This window comes from Labeo rohita, chromosome 21, assembly GCF_022985175.1.
Source record: "Labeo rohita strain BAU-BD-2019 chromosome 21, IGBB_LRoh.1.0, whole genome shotgun sequence".
NCBI lineage: Eukaryota > Metazoa > Chordata > Actinopteri > Cypriniformes > Cyprinidae > Labeo > Labeo rohita.
The window spans coordinates 6,410,725-6,423,476 of record NC_066889.1 but is presented as its reverse complement, the minus strand read 5'-3'; the positions used below and the strand labels follow the sequence as shown (position 1 = coordinate 6,423,476).

Genomic DNA, 12,752 nt, shown 5'->3' with positions numbered 1-12,752 from the left:
AGCATGTGTTCTGTGGAAATGAAAATATGTAAACCATTAAAAACATAGTGAGCGCCACCGCTCTGGAGAAAAGTAAAAATGTTCTTGAGAATATGTTTAAAGCCTCTCATTCCTGAGGAGTTAACTGTGCTTAGCGCAGCAGCGCGAATCTAGTTAAAACTTGCCCTGCTTCTTTTAGCCTACCGCTTGAGAAGGGGAGAGCTGGTCAGATAGTCTTTCACGTGTTTTTAAAATTAAACAGTTAATTTCAGATGGCTTAAATGTTATATGTTTGACTTTTGTTTGCTGAAATTTCTATAAAGAACGATCAGTAAATATGCATCGCTCGAAAAACCCAAGTATAAACCTTGAAATTGTGTATGTCAGGGTCAGTGACGTGTTAATCATTATTGCACCAGTTGAGAAGTGAGTGTCATAAAGATTGTGTTTTGACCATAATTTATCCCCCCAGACACTGAGGTAATATAATTTCAGGAACAAACAAAAGGCTAGCACCACTTAATATGAACTTTAAAGTCCTGACCAGGTTACAACGTTGGACTTTGACTTCAATGGTTAAACCATGCTGGGCAATTTTATTGACAAAATGATAAAATATTTCACCATAATACATATTTGCCTACTTGATATAAGTGGAATGATAAGACACTAAAAGAGGACACTGACATTTTGCAGTGCCACACACTACATGTGCACCACTAGAGGGGGCCACACGACAGATGGCTGTTGCAACTGAACCTGAAACAGCAGCAGGACATCTCACTACCGCCACATGGTTGCACAGTTGTGGAAGTCATTGAAAACCGAATTGTTTCATTTAAATTTGAAGAACAAACAAAAAATAGTGTGGGTCATTCCTGGGATTCGGTAACATTTCAACTTGGAATGTATATGATTCATTTTCTAATGTGTAATTGTTTTACTGGTTATAGTGGGACTTGTATTAGTTTTATTGGAAACTGTAATGGACCCTCTTGGTCTCTACTGAAAATTGGTCACCTTCTATTGGTGCTTGTTAAAACCAATTCTAGTTAAATTCAATTCCAGTCTAATGGAATATGTTCTAAAACACACTACAGAAAACCATTTTTTAATGGTTTTAATGGTTAAAAGTTTGTAATGTTTGTAATGGTATTTGTAGTGGAAACCATTAGAATTTTCTGTGATGGTTCTATAGTTTTTTTCTTTTTCTGCAGGGACGTCAAACCACCAAAAATCATATTTTCCCACCTTAAACGATCTTTTATTATTTTCAGTTTTTCAGACTGAGACACCTTTTTTCTCCAGCCCATAATGGAGAAAATGGGATTGGTATAAAAAAGAATTTTACACAGAACTTGTCATAACACAAACATCTAGCCTACCTACTGCGTCATTCTATAATTGTGGGTACATCTCATGTCCGTGAAGTATATTTTTTATATATTTTCATCAATATAAAGCCCAGATGCTTAATTTTGTAGTACACAATTATATTTATCCCACTCACACTACTATATGTTGAAAAAGCCATATCTTTTGTTCAAAAATGATGTTCATATCACAAACAACCCTGGTATTCAGCTGTCCGATTTTGTAAAGTTGCTCATTCTACCCTGCATTTAAACATGAAAATGACCTCAGATATAAATGAATTTCATAGTTTTGCCTTCAGTTAGGTTAGGTTATCAAGACATTTTATTTGTGTCCGAAAAACCATTGTCAACTAAATCCTCCTTGCCTCAAAAAGGAATGGTTTGTCTCATTCTTGCATAATTTGCACAGTATGATGATATTTCCCTAGAATCACATGGATGAGGTTATGTTCTCTTTCTTTCCTCTAATACTGGTTAAGCAAACCTGTCAAGAGTGGATTAATTGACTGTCAAAAGTGTTACACAAGTATTATTACTGCAAGTTTTAACAAGACAATTTAACTAAAACTTATGTTTTGTTTATGAAAATATATTTCTAAACATACCATATGCTCTGTAGTTCTAGGCTTCCATGTGAGTATAGGCCCAAACCACTAAAAATGTCAACTAAGTTACCTTTCACCTGTGTTACCCAGTACAGGTAACAGGGTGGACAGTAGCAAACATAGATGGTATTTTATGCACATATTCCTACAGATCACCTTTATTTATATAGCACTTTATACAATATAGATTGTTTCAAAGCAGCTAAGGTCATGTTTGGGTTTTTTCTTCACATTGTCAAAGTCTAAATGTACCCCTAATTATAGAATGACACTACTGCTCATGTGTCCCTGATAACAATTTAATGATAACAAATGTAACATTTATCATATTTTTCACATTTTTTACAGGACTGAAGATAAAAATGTACAAATTGTTTGTCTTTGGTCTCTTTATTTTTTGATAATGATGATTTTTTTAAACTAAAACCACAATTTTATCGTGTTAGTCCCTAACATATCAGACAGTAATCAGCAAGAAATGCTTTCATTCTTCATTGCCTTCCTTATATTTTTCAAAAAATATTAATGTGACAAGGTGTGTAACAGGGTTGAAGTCTGTAACACATTTGAAGGCATACATTGCCTTCAATTTTAATTTTTGGTTGTTTCTCTCTAATATTGTCCACTTATTTCTGGGTCAACAACTTTCTTTATTTCTGCAAATGTGGGTGAAATTTCTGATGTAGGATGCTTGTCAAAGTGGATATATTACATCAAAAAATCTATTTATAACAAAAGTATGATTGTCATGATTTTAGTAAGTATATATTTGCTAAAACCATCACTATTTTATTATTATTATTTTTTAATTAAAATGATTAACAAATGAAGTAAATAACTAACTCCGTTTACAAGTTTACAACACCGTAACAATGAGAAATACATATATTTGTGACAGGGTTGAGGTTTTTCACTCGAAATGGCCACTGCTCCTCATGTAGTTAGGAGAGTAGACCATATATGGCAGTAATAAAACAAGTAGATTGTATATACTTACGGATTAAAATAAAATGTTGAAACATAATTTAATTGTACGTGACGGGGTTGAGTTTTTAAGCTTGACAGTACCCTCCATGACTATAATATGCCTCATAAATATGAATAAAAAGTATGATGCTACTAACAATTTTCTGCACCTCTATTAAAGAGACCTGAATGATGTCATTTCTGGTAAATTACGTCACATATGAACAGAGTCTAAATTATTATGGGCGTAGAATGGTTAGTGTGACAAAGCTGAGTTCAGACTGAGGGACGTAACTTTAAAGTCTGTTTTTTTATAAAATATCTTGCAATTTTTAGAAAAATATTCTTCACAAGAAAGGAAAACAAATAAATGCTTACATCATTGCCAAATCACAGACACAATGCATATTTTGTTAATAATTTTGCAAAAACAAACTCAGTGCCTCAGGAACATGACAAAATGTTTGTTTTAAGATTGATACAGGATATTTTATGCTAATAAAATATTAAAATGCAATAATTATTTTTATTAGGGCTGTCAGTCTATTACATTTTTTAATCTAATTGACTTCAACGCCGGGGAAATAAATAAAGTAAATAAAGTAATAAATAAATATGTGATGTGTCAATTAATTGCTCTAATTAACTGCATATTAATCGCAAAATAAATCTGACACTGAAAATAACTATGAAAGATAATTTAAAGCTATTTTTTGTTGTTGTTGTTGTTGTTGTTAAAGTAACAAGTAGACATTACAAATTGTAGCTTTAGAAAGAAATATTTTATTTGATTCAGCATAAAATTTATTACACATTAACATTTAGGCTGCAATGGCCTAACGTGAACTATGGAACATTAAAGAAGTTAATTTGAGAAACACTGCAGTATTTTTTGTACATATAATGAAAGTCAGGGTCATCAATTAATATTTACCATCTTAAATTCTGCATAACTGGATGTTTTTAAATAAACACTGACAAAAACTATATACGATTTTGAGCTGGACCATATTACCATATATAACATTGATATAAGTGATCACCGGGCTTTAGACCAGCCTATTTTGTATTTACAAAATGTGTTTACAGGCAAATCTGCTTTATTTATTTCCCCGGCATTGAAGTCAGGTCAATATAAATGTCAGGAAACACGATTCCTAGCTGCATATCAATATCCTTGGAGTACTGGATATTCGGTAAGTTGTAAGGAACATTATACTGAGTCCAGCAAAATGATTATAGTTTTGTTTTACTCACGTTTTTGCAACTTTCCTATTAAATCTATTTACGAAGCTGCTTTTGCCATTCAGTCCGACTGAGGGGGCGTGTCCGGCGGGAAAGTGACGTCAATGCATACCCTCTATATCTAGAGCATAACTCCTGTGGAAACATTTTCTTTGAAAATGTTGATGTTTTAAAACAACGGTGTAGCAATAAGATTGTAAGGAATGCTCTTTGTTCTGTGTCTTTACCTGCAGTAAGTAAAGCATGGAAGTTGCCAAATAAGTTTTGTATCAATCACAAAATCAAGGAAGTGTCTTACAAAATACTTCATAGGAATTATCCTGCGAAGCATGTTTTGGAAAGATTTAAGGTTAATATTAATTATACAATTGCTTATTCTGTTAGGCTCAATGTAGACCAGATTCTTCCCATTTTATTAATGACTTTACACTGTATGTAAATCTTTTGGAACAATCAAAAAACAAAAAAGCACTGAAAACATTTAATGCTCTGAAAGCATTGAATTTTATGTAATTTTCTTTTTTTCTTTCTTTTCTTCCGATTCTCTGGCAGCTATTGTAATTTGACATGAATATGTAATACCTCATGTTCTCATGGCATTGGAATAATAAAACATTGGGGGGAAAAAAAAATAAAAAATTAGAGCATAAATGCATTTATGGAGTTGTTGCCCTGCATCATATTTGTCAACAGTCAACTATAGGTCTGGGGGCGAGGCCAGCGTGTTAACTGCGTTAAAATATTTTAATCGCGTTACTTTTTCATAACTAATTCATTAAGTTAACGCGTTACACTGACAGCCATAATTTTTATTCATTATAATGGGCATACCCCACAAATTTTTATTTTTACAATATTGTGAAAAGCTTCGAAAAATTAATTTCGGTGAACCACCACTTTAAAAACTCTGGGGGACTGAAATATTACAGAATCCCAGAAATGACCTGTATACAAGTTCCATAAGAGATCAATACCGCGCGAGTGATGTGATTCTGTCCTGTGAGAATATATGTCAAAGGTGCTAAGCTAGAAAAAAAGGAAGTTCATAAAGGAACAAGGAACATGAAATTAGCCTTTTTTTAAAATCAGTTACAAAACAAATAGACAAAATAGACCTGAATTATAACACACAACACCAACACACTTGTTGCACCAAAAACATTTTATTCTATAAAAGGAGTGGGTAATCACAACTGTACAGGGGGAAACTGACTTTTAACACCATTCCTCACAGTATCAAAAAGCTCGCGTTTTCCTCGCTGATCTTTACACACTTGTTCTGTACAAATACAAAAGAAATAACATTAATTACTTGTTTTGTTATAATGATAACTGCATTGCACTGAGTAATATAGTACTGGCCCATAAGTTACTGCATTCAATATAAAATACCTATGATTCTGAAAGTTTAAAAGAGAATTTAATGATAATCACACTTGCACACAGACACTCACACGAAACCCAAACCCTTTCATGATTCGAGCACAAAGTCGCACACTATTTTAAACAAATCAGATACAAGTGATGAATGCAAACGTGCTCAGATAGTAGAGGATGTTACAAATTTCAGTCGTGGGCACTTAAACATTGATAAGGGGGCAACTCCTATAGAATATCAATTTAGGATGATATGAAGGCCGTGTTTTACCAGCATGTCTTGTAGTAACTAGAAAAAGGCCATGCATGTGCTACGAATGGCCACTGTTGCACACATTTCATGTGGATTATCAGTGCTTATAGGCCACGTCTGTCAGGGCACCAACGCTTTGACATGCTCACCGACTTCACAAAAAAAAGAAAAAAACTACTCTCCATGCAACACTTTTGGGGTGTACAACACATAGGGGACTCGTTTCAAGGGATTTAAAAAAGAAAGAAAAAATTACATTTCAAAGAAACAACAAAAAATAAAAAGAAAACGAGTATTTCACATTATCTAGTCAGTGTTAAAAATAGAAATCCACCCGTTACATTTATTCAAGAACTTTGTAGATTATATACAGTATGTACATTAACTCTTTAATTATTCATTGTCTGTATGTCTATGAACAGTTTTTTATTTTTATTTTTTAAAAAAAGAAAGGATCGCAATCAAATGCATATACTCTTCTAGAAAGATGTGCTTAGTAACGTTTCGAGTCGAAGCGAGAGAACGATACAAAATCTTACGAATGCATTGCTCTCTGAAGTTCGTGCAGCTGCTGCAGACATGCACTTAACTCTCAAAGGCTGGAATCGAACAAGCGCCGCTTCTGAAAAAAAGGCTTAATGCGCACTTAATCAGCTGCTAGCGATTGAAATTATGACCATGGCTATGAGTGTTAGCTAGAGGGAAGAAATGTGTGAAAGATACCCTCTCCTCACCAATTTATGTTGACTGTGGCCAACTGTTTTTTTCTGACATTAATGTCAAGTAACATCAACAGCATTTTGGGGGGGAAGGGAGGGGGTAGTTTTGCATATCATGCATTTCAGGGCAGGAGCTGTTAAGACATTAAGTTTTTTCACTGTGAACTAGGTGCAAATAAGGATTTTCAGGGTGCCTCACAAAAATAGGGGTCCCAGTATCGAACCCTGAGGAACTCCGAAAACCTGTTGTGCAAATCAGATTTGCACGTTTACTTCAATTAAGGCTCCGATGGACTAGAAGTAAGAATGCATCTAGACATCTCTACTATTATATCTCTGATTATGTCTTCTTTACAAATATGCAAACAAGTGTGCTTATACACAGACACACAAACACACGCACGCACGCAACCCAATTTAGTAAGCTTCCCCTTTCCCTGCGAGTTATGTTTCTTTTTTCAAACTTTTTTCACAGCCTTATGAAATAATATCTGAAGGTTAGATAAAGATAAAGAACACCCTGTGATGGGTGTTAACTCTGTTAGACGCCATTAATGGCAATAAAAAGAAGAAGAAAAAATACTGTTTTTTGCGCCAAACTATTTTTGGGAAGATGCTTAGACAACACATACTAATCAAGAAACAAAATGTACAAAAATTCACAGTCTTGTCAGCCCCCTGCCTCTACTTCTCATTCGGGTTAGGGTAGATATCAGAAAAGGACCTCAAACGATTTGTTAAAAAAACAAACAAACACTAAAAGAGGGCATGGTACATCTTCAGCTGTCTTTACGATGCACTCTACATCCACACAGAAACGTACAGACGTACTCTAAAATGCATGTTGGGTGTGTGTACACAACTTTAGTACAACAAAAAGTTTGGATAAAATGTAAGATTCAACAAGGCAGCTGTAGATGCATCTCCAACCCACCCATCTCATTAAAATGATCAAATTTATTACATAATTCTACTTTTCCCCTCACCATCTTGCATAAAATCCTTTACTTTCTGTACTCGTTTTAAAAGAATCACCTCAAGGGAGACTTTCCCCAGTCATCATTCTCTGTTATAGTTATAGCAGTGCTGCGTGCAGTTTGCCTTTCTTGTAGTCCCTTCAAGTAACGGCTAATGATCAGGCATTGAGATGGAGGTGGAGGTCATCAGTGGACGGGTGGTTTGTGGCTTCTGGAAGCATGGCAGAAAACTGCAGCCATGTTCTGACCAGTAGGGGTAACCAATATGGTCGTGCCACCCCTTGTACCTCCTTATTTAACACATAGGTTCACATCTGGAGACTGGGGGAGGTGACGTCAACAGCATTTGGAACCCCCGGATGGGCGTGCGTGTCTCCTGAGGAGCAGGCAGGGAGGTGAGGGCTGGGGAGGGAGGGGCACAAAGAGTTTCACATCATGACGTGGCGCCGTCGGTGAAGTGCCAGGTGGTCAGAGCGGGAGAAGCTGCGGTCGCAGTCGGTGCAGCGAAAGGGTTTGATGCCGGTGTGCTTGCGAAAGTGCCGCGTCAGCTCGTCCGAGCGGGCAAAGCGCCAGGTACAGCCCTCCCATGTGCACTGGTATGGCTTTTCACCTGTAACGTCATCACCATGTCAATCAACATGATATATACTAATGCTTACCATTTATTTAAATAAAAAAATATAGAAATACTGTCAAATATTACAGTTAAAACAACGATTTCTATATTAAAGGAGAAGTTCACTTTCAGAACTAAAATTTACAGATAATTTATTCACCCCTTGTCATCCAAGATGTTCATGTCTTTCTTTCTTCAGTCGTAAAGAAATTGTTTTTTGAGGAAAACATTTCAGGATTTTTCAACATATAGTGGACTTCAGTGGTGCCCATGAGTTTGACCTTCCAAAATGCCATTTAAATGGGTTCTAAAAGTGTTCTAAACAATCCCAGCCAAGAAAGAAGGGTCTTATCTAGCAAAACAATCAGTTATTTTCTAAAAAAATTATAATTTATAGACCGTGTGAACTGTCATTCCGGTTCATGACAGTTAGGGTATGTCAAAAAAACTCCTATCTCATTTTCTGCCCCAACTTCAAAATTGTCCTACATTGCTGCAGAAGTATTGATCCAGTGTTTACAAAGTGAATGCGCAAGGAAGGTCAAACACCCTTTACCAAAAAGGTAAAACAGTTATGTAGGATGATTTTGAAGTTGGAGGAGAAAATGAGATGGGAGTTTTTCAACATACCCTAACTGTTATGAACCGGAATGCACAGAGTTCACGCAGAGCTAGACAAGACGAGCATTCGAGGTTAAAAAGTATACAAATTGCAGTTTTTTAGAAAATAATTGATTGTTTCACTAGATAAGACCCTTCTTCCTTGGCTGTGATTGTTTAGAGCCCTTTAAAGCCCTATTTAAACTGCATTTTGGAAGTTCAAACTCGTGGGCACCATAGAAGTCCACTATATGGAGAATATTCCTGAAATTTTTTCCTCAAAAAAATATTTCTTTACGACTGAAGAAAGAAAGACATGAACATCTTAGATGATAAAAGGGTGAATAAATTAGCTGTAAATTTTAGTTCTGGCAATGAACTTCTCCTTTAATATCATTCTAAAAGTAATTTATTCTTGTGAAGCTGAATTTTCAGCAGCCACTGCTCCAAGTCTTTAGTATCACATGATCCCTCAGAAATATGTTGATTTGGTTTATTATCATAGCATTTCTTATTATTATTATCAATGTTGCAATTAGTTGTGTTGCTTAAGATTTTTGTGGAAACTGCTACATTTTTTCCACGGTTATTTGATATATGGACCATTCTATACAACTGGTGCAAACTGCTGTGCCACAACCAAAAAACAAATTTAAAAAACATTTAAGTATTCAAATCTTGGATGTTTACTAAGATCTGTCTGTTATCTATTGAAACCCACAATAATATTTAAAATATCAGTAAGCTTAATATATATCAAAATCATCATTTATTGGTCATTTTCAATTGTGAGATGGCAAACCCTTAACCACTAAATTTCAACTTATGAAAATTATATTAAAATAATTTTTGTATTTCCTCAATTGTTTTTAAAAGTATCTTTTTGATTCTTTTAAAAACATGATGTTAAAAAAATGTTTATTTTCTCTTAGTAAATTATGAAACTTGTGATGTAAAAAAAAAAAAATGTATCCCGCATTTTATTGTCACTACCAAAACAGTGAATGTTTTGTCCATTGGCGGAGACTGATTTTAACTACAGCTCTACATTTATGATCAGGAGATATTCCTGTGTCTCCCTCTCTCATGGCTACAAGGTGTAAGTAGATAGGCCCCATCATTCTGAGGTAAATGTGTTCAAATCTCTGAAAAATCTGTGTGTAACTTTAAGGAACGTCACTAATGAACACCATTAAACACACCTTTTTTGGGAGTTATTCCATAACATTTAGTTTTTATATGTGTACCACTGTTCAGAACTGTGCTAGCTAACCAAGTGCTGATTAGCATCTTTGAGCTAGGTTCAAAAGTATCTAAAATTGTTACTACCAAAACATTTGGTAGAGTTTCGGTAACATGACCGAAACGTCATTATTGGGAACACATGATCCTCATATTTAGGGGAAATAAACAAAATTTTAGTACAGTTGTGCAATTTCTTTTTGCATTTTTAGTATGTTTTAGGTGTGTTTTAGTTTGCAAGTTAAAATTCTGTAATACCACCAAAATACTAGTAACCACCAGTAATACTACCAAAGCATTACTGTCACTAAAAATACTAAAAACTACTAACACTAATCATACTAAAAATACAGTATACTGAATTAAGATGTTATAATATTTTTTGGTTCAACTTTTTGCTTTTTTACAAAACTCATAAATCACACTTAAAATATTGTTAAAAATGTAACTGTTATTGATTTACTTCTAAAAAAAATATATATATATATATATATATATATATATATATATATATATATATATATATACACACACACACACACACACACATATATATATATATATATATATTTATTTATTTATTTATATTTTTTTTTTATTATTTGACGTTTCCAACTCTTATTTTGGACCAATACTGTAGAACGGCCCATACAGAAAAGGCTAAAATAAGAGCACATTTAAAAAAAAAATTTTAACATTATAAATATTTTTAATGTCACTGTTGATCAGTTATATGTGCCCTTGCTGAATAAAATAATACATTTCTGTTACTGACCCCAAACTTTTTAAAACTTTATATTGTTGAAAAGTTTGATTGATAGATTAATTTAACTCATTCCATAATCGATGCACTTTTACAGAGTTATGCAGTTACTGAACTTACTGAATCAGCAGCAAACTGATTTCAGCTGAAAAATTACCATTTGCCATTGACTTTTTAGTCAATCTAATGGAAAGTCAGAATTGAATTCAGAATTGAGTTCTTGTTTATCACTGTTAAGCTGCTTTGAAACAATACTGTATAAAGCAGCATACAAACAAAGGTTGCTTTATATATACACAAGTTAAAAAGTATACCTGTGTGTATTCTGCGATGGGCTTTCAGATGTGAGCTCTTGGTGTAGACTTTGTTGCAGCCATCATAATCGCACATGTGTACGCGCCTTCTCTTCATGTCTGGTGAGTCAGGGTCAACTTGGATGTCAACATCTGTATTCATACTGAGAACAAAATGACACGTTTTAGTTACTAGGGTGTGGCGACCAGTTCAAGTCATACCTAAACCTATCCAATAATCTAAAGATTAAGAGAGCATTTTAGCATGTGAAGGCAGGTACAAACACATTCATGAGTAAAACTGATTAATCTACCAAACATCCTTGGGATTACAGTGATCAAATTAGATGAGTGATACAATAAAAAAAACTTGTATTGCGAAACTCTTAAAGGAGAAGCGTGGCATTTCTGCACCACTAATGGCACCAAACAATAACTTTTCGAAAAAGTATCACTGCACCATGTCCTGAAAAGTGAAGCCAAAATGTTTTGATCACCCCCAGGTGGCTGGACACAGTATAGGTCATAAACCCCGCCCTCTCAATGTAATCTAATGGAAAGTCCGACAAACTAAATAGGCAAATTACACTTTAGGATGGTTTTTGTCACTTTAGGCAGTTCTTATCATGCTGATGTATATTCAAGTGTTCGTTTTTCTAATAAGTTTGCTTTTAGTTAGTTATTTGATGCTATGAAAATGGGGTGTGGTGTCATGATTGAGCTCTTGCGGGAGTTTGGGCGGGACTTTCTGAAACCATGCCTCCACCTCTTGATCACTACCGCACAGACTCGGGCTTCAAATTACGCCATTTTTGTTTTACAAAATGACCCTACTAGGATGTTTTGGGTTCACTTTTCTATAGCGGAAGAAAGTGGAGACACGTCATCCATCTTTTTTTTTTTTTTTTTTTTTTTTTCAGTCTGTGGGTTTACTAGCCTACATGGCCTTATATTTTAGTAATTTATGTAACACTTCAAGGTACAGTGTCTTTGACAATAACAATAAAAAAAGCACAAAAAGCTGATTAGAAAAAAAAAAAAAAGTTTACTTTTTTTTTTAAAAAAAAAAGCTGCACTGTTTTTTTGTTTGTTTGTTTTTTGGTACCTTCAAATACATTTGATTTTAAAATGTTAATTTTGTGTTCATTTAGTGAAATGCAGTAAGTAGTCACTGTCTTTATTTATTTTTATTTAGTGCTGATTTTGCAGTAAAATAAATGTGCTTTGTAACAATTTTATATGCATATCACTTCTATTTAAAAAGTGATATGGATAAGTGATAAGTCAAAAGTGTTTGAACAATAAGATCTTTAATGTTTTCTTAAAGAAGTCTCTTCTGCTCACCAAGCCTGCATTTATTTGTTCCGAAGTACAGTGAAAACAGTAAAATTTTGAAATAGTTTCACTATTTAAAATAACTCTTTTCTATTTGAATATATTTTAAAATTAATTTATTCCTGTATTTTAAAGCTGAATTTTTAGCATCATTACTCCAGTCACATGATCCTTTAGAAATCAATAATATTCTGATTTGCAGCTCAAAAAAACATTTATTATTATTATTATGCTGAAAACAGCCAAGTAGTTTTTTTTTTTTTTCAGGTTTCTTGGTGAATAGAAAGTGTAGAAGAACAGCATTTATCTAAAATATAAATCTTCTGGAACATTATAAATGGCTTTATCATCACGTTTGATCAATTTACAGCATCCTTGCTAAATAAAAATATTAATTTGTATATTA

General features: G+C 33.9%; 1 protein-coding gene across 4 annotated transcripts in view; it reads right to left on the bottom strand.

Moving 5' to 3' along the window:
- Positions 1–5,314: 5,314 nt before the first annotated feature.
- klf8 (Kruppel-like factor 8) overlaps positions 5,315–12,752 on the bottom strand; it is a 46,193-nt gene continuing 38,755 nt past the window's right edge. For all 4 annotated transcript variants that reach the window (XM_051092639.1, XM_051092638.1, XM_051092641.1 and 1 more), the window contains 2 exons: positions 11,033–11,175; positions 5,315–8,107 (listed from right to left, as the gene is read on the bottom strand). In XM_051092639.1, the coding sequence (XP_050948596.1) occupies positions 7,926–8,107; positions 11,033–11,175 (325 nt within the window). In that variant the 3' untranslated portion in view covers positions 5,315–7,925. The remainder of the gene's footprint in view (positions 8,108–11,032; positions 11,176–12,752) is intronic.